Genomic DNA, 12,660 nt, shown 5'->3' with positions numbered 1-12,660 from the left:
CTGAACTTCACAGAGAAGCCTGAACTGAACTGCCTGCCTCTGCACTGACCTTCGGGCCTGCACTGTGTTTCTACTAACTGAACTAGCCCTTATAAAAATTTCCTGTATAGCCCTGGCCAGTTTGGCTCAGCGGTTAGAGCGTCGGCTTGCGGTCCGGAGAGACCCGGGTTCGGTTCCCGCTAAGGGCACGTACTTCGGCTACAGTTTGTCCCCGGCCCTGGTTGGTCGTGCGGGTGGCAGCCACTCGATGTGTCCCTTCACTCGATGTTCTCTCTCTCTCTCCCTTCCTCTCTCTCCCTCCCACTCTATCTGTACAAAAAATGGAAAAATATCCTCGGGTGAGGATAAAAAAAAAAAAAATTTCCTGTATATAATGAACAAAACAAGCTGATGAACAAAATAGACCCAGAGAAAAAGAAGTAGGGTACAGACTGACAAAACTCAGAAGAGGGGGAAGTAAGGAGGGGGAATAACCAAAGAACTTATATGCATACATGCATAACCATGGACAACAATGTCAGAGGGGGGGGTGGGGCTGGGAGGAGGGTGTCAATGGGGGAAAAAAGGAGAAACATCTGTAACAAAAATAAATAAATAAATAGTGTGAAAAAAATATTTCCTGTAATCCTATTTCAACCAATAAAAACGAGGCTTCCCCTATCCAATCAAAGCTGCACAGCTCTGACCAATCAGAACAGCTCTATTCTGATCAATCAGGATAGTGCCTTTTGGGCCAAACTGGGAGGGTTTGGAACCCTAATTTGTATGAGGATAGACCAATCCAAGATCAGGGGCAGGGACTCCTGCCTTTCCATATAAGTCAACTCCCTTCTGGCTCAGAGAGCACATTTTCCACTGAAGACTGAGCTGAAACACTGAAGATGTCCTCCCACAGCAGAGCAGAGCAGACCAGTGCACAGTGGAGCTGAACAAAGTACACCATTGCAGAACAATGCACAGCAGAGCTGCTTAGCTGAAAAAGGCCCTGGCCTTAGGGCAGCCTGGCCCCAGGGCAGCCTCACAGTCATGCAGTATCACTGTTTGCAGTGAATAAGGGATCCTCACTGCACCCCAAACTGAGGACTCAAGTTGGTATTGAATTGGCACCAACAATAATCAGTTGACACAAGGTTCCTTTTAGCACCAATTAAAGGTTAAGTAACTTGCCTAAATATAGTCACAGAACTAATAAGCGGAAGCTGATTCCAGAATGCAAATAATATACCATCAAAAAGTCCAGTTTCAATGAAACAGTATAAGACATGCAAAGAAACAAAAAAGTGTGACTTATACTGGGGGGGCATAACTCACACTAAGTGAACCCAGATGTCAAATTTGTCAAAGACATTAATGAACTATCATTCAATAAAATTTTTTAAACTGGCCCTGGCCGGTTTGGCTCAGCGGTTAGAGCGTCGGCCTGCGGTCCGGAGAGACCCGGGTTCGGTTCCCGCTAAGGGCACATACCTTGGTTGCAGTTTGTCCCCAGCCCTGGTTGGGTCGTGTGGGTGGCAACCACTCAATGTGTCTCTTTCACGTCGATGTTTCTCTCTCTTTCTCTCCCTCTCACTCTATCTGAACAAAATATCGAAAAATGTCCTCGGGTGAGGATAAAAAAAAAAAAAAATTTTTAAACTGTGTTTAAAGAATTAAAGGAAAATATGATGACAGTGACTCAATAAATATGGAAGCTGAGTAGAGAATTAACCACCTAACAGAAAATTCTAGAGTAGTAAAGTAGAATAACCAAAAGAAAAAATTCACTATATAGGTTCAACAGCAGATTTAAAATGGCAGAAGAAAGTCCAGCCAGTGTGGCTCAGTGGTTGAGCATCGACCCATGGACCAAGAGGTCACTAGTTCAATTCCTGGTCAGGCCATATGCCTGGGTTGCAGGCTCGATCCCCGGGGGGGAGGGAGGGCATACAGGAGGCAACTGATGGAAGCGTCTCTCTTATCCATGTTTCTATCTCTCTTTCCCTCTCTCTTCCTCTACCTCTAAAAATCAATAAAAATATATATATTTTTAAATGGCAGAAGAGCCCTGGCCGGTTTGGCTCAGCAGTTAGAGCGATGGCCTGTGGTCCGGAGAGACCCGGGTTCAGTTCCCGCTAAGGGCATGTACCTCGGTTGCAGTTTGTCCCCGGCCCTGGTTGGGTCGTGCGGGTGGGAGCCACTCAATGTGTCCCTTTCACATCGATGTCTCTCTCTCTCTCTCTCTCCCTCCCTCCCTCCCTCCCTGTCTATGTGAACAAAAAATGGAAAAATGTCCTTGGGTGAGGATTAAATAAATAAATAAATAAAGACTTTAAAAAAAAAAAAAAAGGCAGAAGAGTAAGTTAACTTGAAGAAATAGCAACAGAAATGATTCATTCTAAAGAAAAAAAAGATTTAAAAAGAAAAAGAACAGCGCCTCAAAGACCTATAACAAAACAAACGTAACAACATTTATATAACTGGAGTCCCAGAGGAGCAAGAGAGAAAGAAAAAGGCAGGAAAAATACATATTTAAAGAATTAATGGCAGAGCCAAAAACATACAATGGAGAAAGGAAAATCTATTTAATAAATGGTGCTGGGCCCTGGCCAGGTTGCTTACTGGTTGGAACACCGCCCTGTACAGCAAAAGGTTGCATGTTCAATTCCCAATCAGGGCACATACTGAGATTGCAGTTCAATCCCTGGTCAGGGCATATACAGGAGGCAACCAATCAATGTTTTTCTCTCTCTCTCTCTCAAAAACAATTTTTTTAAAAACCACATCCTTGAGCAAGGATTAAAAAAACAAATAATAAAAAAATAAATGGTGCTGGGAAAACTAGAAAACCACATGCAAAATAATGAAATTAGACTGCTACCTGACACCATGTACAAAATTAACTCAAAATGGATTAAAGTCATGAATATAAAATCCAAAACAATAAAATACATAGAAGAAAACACAGTTACTATATTTATGGACCTTGGTCTCAGGGGTTTTTCTGTGAACTTGACCCCAAAGGCATAGGAAGTAAAAGAAACCATCAGCAAAACTAAAAGGCAACCAACTGAATGGGAAAAGATATTTGCAAATGATACATTTAATAAGGGGCTAATATCCAAAATATATAAAATAACTCATATTATTCAAAAACAAACAATCCAATTAAAAAATGGGCAGAGGGCCCTGGCCGGTTTGGCTCAGCGGTTAGAGCATCAGCCTGCGGTCCGGAGAGACCCGGGTTCGGTTCCCGCTAAGGGCACGTACCTTGGTTGCAGTTTGTCCCCAGCCCTGGTTGGGTCGTGTGGGTGGCAACCACTCGATGTGTCACTTTCACGTTGATGTTTCTCTCTCTCTCTCCCCCTCTCACTCTATCTGAACAAAATATCGAAAAATGTCCTCAGGTGAGGATAAAAAAAAAAAAAAAAAAAATGGGCAGAGGACCTGAAGAGACACTTTCCCAAATAGCATATACATACGGAAAACAAATATATGAAGATGTCCAACATCATTAATTATAAATAAGGGAAATCAAAATCACAATGAGAGACTACTTTTACACCTGTTAGAATGGCAATTATCAATAGAACAAGAAATAACAACTGTTGGAAAGGATGTGGAGAAAAGGGAACCATCACACATAGCTAGTAGGAATGTAAACTGGTGCAGGCACTATGAAAAACAGTATGGAGGTTCCTCAAAAAGTTAAGAATAAAGCTTCCATATGCCATAGCAATCCTGTTCTGTATATCTACCTAAAACTTTGAAATATCTACTATTTGTAAAGCTATATGTACCCCTATGTTCACTGAAGCATTATTCACAATAGCAAAGACATGAAAATAACCTAAGTGTTCTCTGCAGAAGACTGAATTAAGATGTGGTACATATATACAAAGATGTTCCTCTCTCTCTCTTCCTCTCTCTCCCTCCCACTCTATCTGAACAAAAAATGGAAATATATTCTCGGGTGAGAATAAAAAAAAGAATAAACATTAGCATTTGAAAACAAAGAAAAAAATTAATGGCAGAAAATTTAGCAAATTTTATGCAAAACATAAATCTACAGATCAAACTTGCTCAATAAATCGCAGTTGAACTCTTGAAAGAGAAAATATAAAAGCATCAAAAGAAAATGAATTCATCAAGTACAAGGGAACAATATTAACAGCTAATTTCTCATCAAAAATGATAGGGACCAGAAATCAGCAGAATGACATATTCAAAGCACTGAAGGACAAAAACTGCCAACTAAGAATTCCATATCCAACAAAACTATCCTTAGAAAATAAAAATGAAATACAACCCGGCCGGTGTGCTCAGTGGTTGAGCGTCAACCCATACACCAAGAGGTTCCTGGTTGGATTCCCAGTCAGGGCACATGCCCAGGTTGTGGCCCAAATCCCTTGTGGGGGGGCACATAGCAGGCGGCCAATCAATGTTCTCTCTCATCAATGTTTCTATCTCTCTCTCCCTCTCCAAAAAAAAAAAATCAATAAAGAAAAAAATATTTTTTAATGTTTAAAAAAAGAAAATAAAATACATTCCCAAAGACTGAGAAAATCCACTGCTAGTGGACCTGCCTTAACATGTACTAAAGAAGTCCTTCAGTCAACAATACTGTGTAATGTACTTCAAAGTTCCTAAGACACTAAATCTTAAATGTTCCCACCACAAAAAAGAAATAATAATTATGTGACATGGTAGAACATGTAAGCTAGTGCTATGGTGGCAATCATGTTGTAATAAATAAATGTATCAGGTCAACGCATTGTATACTTTAAAATTACACAATGTTGTATGTCGATATTTCAATTTTTTAAAAAAAGAAATATTTCAGGCTGAAGTCATTCAGGAAATGACAACAGATGTTAACTAACAATCACAAGAAGAAATAAATAGCACCAGTGACAGTAATAACATAAGAATTATAAAACATTGTATAATTATCTTCTCTTAAATGATTTAAGACAACTGCATAAAAAAATAATTACAGAATTATACTGTAAACTTAAAATATATAAAGATATGATGTATATCAGAGTAACCACAAAAAGGAGAGAAGAGGAAAGGAAGCTATGTTAGAACAAAGTTGTTATAGTTTTCAGAATTAGGTCACTACTAACCTAAAGTAGATCGTGATAAATTAAGACACATATTGTAATCCCAAGAGCAACCACTAAAAAGAGAACTAAAAATATATAGTAAAACACCCAATAAAGGAAATAAAAAGGTCCACTAGAAAAATACCCATTTAACACAAAAGAAGGCAGTCAAGGAAGAATGGAGGAAGAAAAAGGACATACAGAAACAGATAGCAAGATGGCAGATGTAATCCACCATATCAAAAATTACATTAAAAGGACATGAATTGAGTAACATCAGTGAAAATGGTGGAGCAATAAGAACTGGTAAATACTGTCAGAATCAACTTTTCAGAACTCTGGAAATTTACCAAAGGCCTACAGCAATCTGGAGAGTGTTTACTCAAGAAAAGCTACCTAATCTCAGCAAGAACAGCATGATTTGAGGTGTTTTAACTTGCTCTACTCTCATTCACCTCTCTGCAGCTCTGCAGTAGCCTTGAAAACCAACATTTTATAATCACGGTGAAAATCAGCAATCTGGCAGCCACTGAAAATGGCAGAATACAGAATAGTATTGAAACATCAAAGCCCCAGTCCCAGAGAATTCTCATTTGAACTGTCTGGTGGTTCCCTGGAAGGCCCCACTTGCAAGGCTGTCTTTAATTTGGCCTGACTCTTTACCAAAGATGGAGAGGTGTATTGTTTACAGGCTGTTAAGGAAATCTCTGTCCAAATACCGTCTGTCCACTAAGCTAAATGAATAGAAACATCAGTGGTAACATATGACAAAGAATATAAACGTTACCAAATTAGTTCAAAGAAGTCACTAAACAACAACAAACAGCAACAACAACAAACCCTTGGGAGGTGGGAATATTTTATTTTCAGAGTTGCCACCCTGTATCATTTTTAATGTCCAGTTTTCAACAACAAAAAACACAAGCAATGGAAAGAAACAATAAATTATAGCCCATACACAGGAGGGGGGAAAAAAGCAGTCAACAAAAACAGTTCCTGAGGAAGCCCAGATGTTAGACTTAAGACAAAGGCTTTAAAGTCAACTATTTTAAATACATTCAAAGAACTAAAAGAAATCACATGTGAAAACTAAAGGAAAGTGCCCTGGCCGGTTTGGCTCAGCGGTTAGAGCGTTGGCCTGCGGTCCAGAGAGACTCAGGTTCAGTTCCCGCTAAGGGCACGTACCTCGGTTGCAGTTTGTCCCTGGCCCTGGTTGGGTCATGTGGGTGGCAACCACTCGATGTGTCCCTTTCACGTCATTTCTCTCTCTCTCTCCCTCCCGCTCTATCTGAACAAAAAACAGAAAAATGTTCTTGGGTGCGGATAAAAAATAAATAAATAAAATTATTTTTTAAAAAAACACAAAAACTAAAGGAAAGTATGAGAGCAATGTCCCACCAAACAGAGAATATCAACAAAGAGATAGAAATTATAAAAAAGAACTAAATAGAAATTCTGAGGATGAAAAGTATAGTAACTTAAATTTAAAATTCACTGGATGAGCTCTCACAAGATCTGAGCAGCCAAATTTGAAGCTAGGTCAATTGAGATTATCCAGTCTGAGAAACAGAAAAAGAATAAAGAAAAATAAACAGAGCTTCAGCTACCATGGGACACATCAAGTATATAATCATACACATAATGGAAGTCCCAGAAGAAAAGGAGAGAAAGGGGCACAAGTATTTGAAGAAATAATAAGGTATGGAGGATAAAATGAATAGGAGCACCCTGGTCAGGTGGTTGAAGCGTCATCATACACCAAAAGGTTTCGGGTTCGATTCCCAGTCAGGGCACATACTTAGGTTTCGGGTTCGATCCCTGGTCGGGATATGTATGGGAGGCAACCAATCGATGTTTCTCTTTCTCTCTCTCTCTTCCTTGCTCTCTAAAACCAGTAAACATATATAAAACATACATAAAAAAATGAATAGGAGCACAGAGGATTTTTAGGGCAGTGAACAGAATCTGTATAGTACTGTAATGATGGATAAATGTCATTACACATTTGTCCAAACCCACAGAATATACACCAAATGAATCCCAGTGTAAACTATGGACTTTGGGTGATTGTGATGTGTCACTGCAGGTTCACAATTGTAACAATGCACCAGTAGGGGAGGGGAGTTTTGATAATAGGGGAGGCTATGCATTTGTGGGCAAGAGCTGTACACTGGAAACTACAAAACAGAGTTGGAAGAAATTACAGATCTAAATAAATGGGAAGCCATTCCATGTTCATAGACTGGAAGACACAAAATTATTATATGGCATTTTGATCCAAATCAATTTATAGATTCAACATAATTCCTATCAATATCCTACAAGTATTTTTTCAGAAATTGGTGAGTTAATCCTAAAATTCATATGGAAAAGCAAAAGACCCAGAATAGCCAAAACAATTTTATAAAAACAACAACAAAGTTGGAGCACTTACATTTCCCAATTTCAAAACTTATTTAAAAGCTACAGTAATAAAAAGAGTGTAATTTTGGCATAAAGACAGACACACAGATCAATGAAAAACAATTGAGAGTCCAGAAATAAACCCTTACATTTACAGTCAACTGATTTTTAACAAAGGTGCCAAGACAATTCAATAAGGAAGGGGTTAATCTGTCCAACTAACAATGCTAAAACAATTGGGCATCCACATGCAAAAAAACCTTATCCCACACCATACACAAAAACTCAACTCAAATGGCTGACTCACAGATTAAATATAAAAACTAAAACTAAAAAGCTCCTAGAAGAAAACAGGAAAATTACCTTTGTGAGCTTGGATTAGACAAAGATTTCTTAGATAAGATACCAAAAACACATGACTCACAGGGGAAAAACTAATCAACTCAATTTCATCAAAATTAAAAACTTTAGCTCTTCAAAGATCACTATTAATAAAAAAAAGAAAAGCCACAAACTGGCAGAAAATATCTGCACACATCATTTATGTGATTAAGGACCTACAGCCAGAATACATTAATAACTCTTACAACTCAATGTTAAGAAGTAAACAACCCAACTTTACATTCACCTTGAGCTTAAATTTCCTCTTTCTCTTCATCTACCTTTTTCAGTTAAAAAGTCGTTTGTTATGCCCAGCCTATGTGGCTCAGTGGATTGAGCACTGACTGTCCTATGCACCAAAAGATGCTGGTTTGACTCTGGTCAGGGCACCTGCCAGGGTTGCGGGCTCAATACCCAACAGGGGGCGCGCAGGAGGCAGCTGATGGATGATGTTTCTCCCGCTCCCCCTCCCCCCCCTCTGTAAAACTCAATAAAAGTATTTCTTAACAATTAAAAAAATTTTTTTAAAAAGATCGTTTGTCAGGACAAATGGCCAAGAGACATATGAAGAAATGCTCAACATCACTAATTATCAGAGAGATGCAAATAAAAACAACAATGAGGTATCACCTCACACCTGTCAGAATGGCCACCATCAACAAATCATCAAACAACAAGTGTTGGCGAGGGTGTGGAGAAAAGGGGACTCTAGCGCCCTGCTGGAGGGAATGCAGACTGGTGCAGCCACTATGGAAAACAATATGGTGTTACCTCAAAAAATTAAAAATTGAACTGCCATTTGACCCAGTGATCCCACTTCTAGGAATACACCCTAAGAAGCCTGAAACACCAATCAGAAAGAATATATGTACCCCTATGTTCATAGCAGCACTATTTACAATAGCTAAGATCTGGAAACAGCCCAAGTGTCCATCCGTAGACGAATGGATAAAAAAGCTGTGGTACATATACACAATGGAGTACTATGCAGCTGTAGGAAAGAAAGATCTCTTATCCTTTGAGACGACATGGAGGGACCTAGAAAGTATTATCCTAAGTGAAACAAGCCAAGCAGAAAAAGACAAATACCACATGATCTCACTTATATACGGAATATAATGAATATAACAGTCTGAGGAATAGGGTAGACCCAGAAACACGGAAGTAGGGTACAGACTGACATCCCTCAGAAGAGGGGGTGGGGGGCGTGGAAAGAGATAAACCACAGAACTTATATGCATGTATACATAACCAATGGACATGGACAACAAAGCCAGGGACGGGGCAGGGGGGAATGGGGAGGAGGATGTCAATGGGGTAAAAAAGGAGAAACATCTGTAACAAAAAATTTAAAAAATAAATAAATAAAAAGATCGTTTGTGCCCTGGCCCGTTTGGCTCAGCGGTTAGAGCATTGGCCTGCGGTCCGGAGAGACCCAGGTTCGGTTCGCGCTAAGGGCATGTACCTCGGTTACAGTTTGTCCCCGGCCCTGGTTGGTCGTTCAAGCGGCAGCCACTTGATGTGTCCCTTTCACATCAATGTTTCTCTCTCTTCTCTCTCTCCCTCCCACTCTATCTGAACAAAAAATGGTAAAAAATGTCCTCGGGTGAGGATAAAAAAAAAGATCGTTTGTTATCCTTGACAGAAGTCAGGAACCAAACTGGTCAAATCTGCATCTTTTTCATCCTTCACCAAGACTTCCCCAACCATTCATCCCTAAGCATCCATTTTTGCTCTGTGAGTGCTGGCTTCCAAGATAACCGCCCAGCTGAAGTTGTCCTTTGCTGTGATCTTTTCAACTGGACTCAAGTCAAGGCCTCCTGTGCAAACCATTTAGTGTTTAGACCGCTCACCTTTCCTCTCTCATTCCTTTTACTGCTCCAGCTAACATTTCCTTTCGGAACTGTTCACCCACTCCAGCAGGCCCACATTTTCTCTGACCTTTGATTTATCTGTTTTTTTCCTTTATTGACGAGAGAGAGAGAGAGAGAGAGAGAGAGAGAGAGAGAGAGAGAGGAAGGGAGAGGGAGAGGCAGAAACATAGATGAGAAAGAACATTGTCTAGCCGCCTCCTGCATGCCCGGGACTGGGGATCAGGCCCACATCGGGCATGTGCCCTGACCGGAATCGAACTGGCGTCCTCTTGGTGCATGGGTCCATGCTCAACCACTGACCCACACCTGCAGGCTTCTCGGACCTTTTCAAGTCGTCCTTCCTCACACCTAACTTCTGGAGTCTCACTGGCCCGAGTGCGAATCCCACTGTGCGTACACCTACCAGCTGTGGGACCTGAAACCTGTCCCGTAACCTCTCTGAGCCTCCCTTTCCTTCCGTGTAACTGCGGTGATAACCCCGACTCCCGGGGTGAGGTGCAAATGACACACGCGGGCCACAACACCTGCACATCCCGGCCACTCGCACCTAACGCCTCCCCCTCCTGGGTCGGCTGCCGCGCGGGGGTCGCCCTCCCGGAAGTGTGAGCACTCAGTGTCGCTAACTTCTCGGAGGGGGCCAAGTGCGGGGTGGGGGCGCTGCGGCCCGCACCTTTTGATCCAACTCCAGGCGGTAGGGCACAGGCTGGATCCTGCGGCGCGGCCGCGAGCCGGCGCGGGACTGGGGCCCCGAGGCGGGCAGCACGAAGGTGGGCACGCCCAGCGCCCCGGAGAAGCTGAAGCCCCACACGAAGATGCGGTCGACGCGAGTCGCGCGCTCGCCCACATACTGGAACACGGACGCGTCCGCCTCGGTCTCTGCCGCCTCGCGCCGGCTCCGCGATCGCCCAGCCGCCGTCCAGTGCCCTCGCCCGGGCCCCGGCCCGCTCAGCTGGCGCTCCAGCCGAGCCCGCGCCGCCAGCGCCGCCAGCGCCATCCTGTTTCACGCCTCCGCGCTCCTGGGCGCCGCCATCTTGCCCGACCCTTGACCCGACGTCCCGGCGGAAGAGCCTGCGACCACGTTTACTACTGGCTGAAGGCAGAGGCGCTGGGGTGAGCCGAGGGCTCAGGGTGGTGGAGGACTGGGCGGAGCCGGTTACCGCGGCACCTGAATGAGCCGGCGGTGGGGACCGGGCCTGGCCCTGCCGGCTAGGGCGCGACCTTAGTCGGAGCTCCCTCAGGCCGCCTGCGCTCACTTTCCTTCCCTACAATGCACGCTTGCTGAGCATCTGCTCCGGCGGGCGCCTGCATTTGTTTTTGTTTTTGTTTTTTGCAAGGCTCTTCACTTCTTAGCAATCAGCAGGGGTAAAACGTAGGGGGGGCCCTCTCTGCGCTACTCCAGTGTAGTGCTCTCCCCTGTCCTGTTACACTCCCTTTGCCACTGTCCCTCGTCATTTCTCACCTAGTTGCAGCTGTACCTGCCCCCGCGAGCTAGCAGCCCCTGGGAGATAGCATGTGGCTCTTACTATTGTCATTGGCTATCCAAAAGCCAGCAGCGAACCCCTGCCGTCTCAGTGCATCATCCCCCAGCCTCACCTCCCCCCTCAGGTGGTTCTACTGGTAGTTTTTGAAACCCGGTGCTGTTTTCAGGCCTCCCTACTTTGCCCACTGTCTCCTCTCCCAGCGGATGTCTGGCAAACGACTACTCATCTTCTAGTAGAGGTTCAACTCCAGCACCTCCTTTAAAGTTTATTCAAATAATCCTCAACACTTTCTTTTTTCAATCTAAAACTTTTATTGAAAATTCTGCAACCACTGCTGTTTGTCTCTACGATAATTTATTATTTGGTCGCAGATTCTTTATGTTATTATTACACTTATATTTTTAAATCGCAGGATATCAAGGTCAGCAAAGAAAAGAAAGATTTCTAGATGTTCCCCTATCGGACCCGGTTTGAGAAGTCCTGGAATGGGATGACTTGTAAGGTGACTCAAATGAAGTAATAGTGGGTTTGACACCAATTAGGACCCAGAAAAAAGAACTTTGCTTTACATAAAAACCAAAAAGGCAGCACAGTTGTGAGGTTGTAGCTTTAATTGGGAGAAAATTCTCCCAATTGACAACAGCTGAAGGGTGAACATGCTGAGGAGAAAACTGTCCCCTCAGGACCAGCGTGGAGCAGCTCACTGGTGCTAGTGTCTGAAGACTTCCCTTCGTGTGGCATGTAGACATTGATCTCCACAGTTTTTTAATCTTCTTCAGCACTCAATACTTGGTCAGCATGTCTTTGTTTGCCTCTCTAGTGAGGAAAACTGGCACAAAATAGACTCCACTCATAAGCAAATCTTTTCTATTTTTTAGTGTAGTAGTTCCTGTCTATTCCTGAAGGCTCATCATAGCACATATCATTTCAAATACAGTCTCGATGTGGCTTCTTTAATTTTGTAGTTGTAGGACTTCCATTCAGCTCGATGTCAGGCAGTTCTGAATGATGGTTGTTCTGTAGTTTAGTTGTGATTCTCAACAATTTTGTACTAGAGTTTAGCATGCAGCCAGGAACAAGAGACCCCCTCAGGAATGATTGACTCAAAAGTGTAAGGGCCCTGGGTTCCAGTCCTGACTCTGTTACTGACTTGCTACATGGTGTTGGGAAGTTGTCTCCCTTCTCTCGCTCTCATCTCCAAAATAAGGAAGTAAAAAATATTAATACATGAAATGAATTTTTTTTTTTCATAAATGAGGTGTTTGGATTTTATGGCCTGGAGAATCTCTTGCAGCCCATTATGATTCATGACAGCATTCCCAAATACTTGTCCCAAATGCTGAGGGCAGGAGATGATTGATGTTCCAACTCAAACAGTCAAGCAGAGAGAGAAAATTCAACCTTCCTCTCTTTTTCTTCTATTCAGGCACTCAGGTG

General features: G+C 42.7%; 1 protein-coding gene across 5 annotated transcripts in view; it reads right to left on the bottom strand.

Annotated features, from left to right (window-relative positions):
• Nucleotides 1–10,859, bottom strand: part of RCC1L (RCC1 like) — a 51,245-nt gene extending 40,386 nt beyond the window's left edge. For 4 of the 5 annotated variants that reach the window (XM_036280544.1, XM_036280545.1, XM_036280541.1 and 1 more), the window contains exon 1: nucleotides 10,413–10,736. In XM_036280544.1, the coding sequence (XP_036136437.1) occupies nucleotides 10,413–10,736 (324 nt within the window). Of the gene's footprint in view, nucleotides 1–10,412 lie in introns of all 5 variants that reach the window. The other variant, XM_036280542.1, reaches the window with a different exon arrangement.
• Between the last annotated feature and the right edge of the window lie 1,801 nt (nucleotides 10,860–12,660).

Source organism: Molossus molossus, unplaced genomic scaffold (genome assembly GCF_014108415.1).
Source record: "Molossus molossus isolate mMolMol1 unplaced genomic scaffold, mMolMol1.p scaffold_m16_p_3, whole genome shotgun sequence".
Taxonomy (NCBI): domain Eukaryota; kingdom Metazoa; phylum Chordata; class Mammalia; order Chiroptera; family Molossidae; genus Molossus; species Molossus molossus.
The sequence above is the reverse complement of the archived record's forward strand: the minus strand, read 5'-3'. Positions and strand labels throughout refer to the sequence as shown.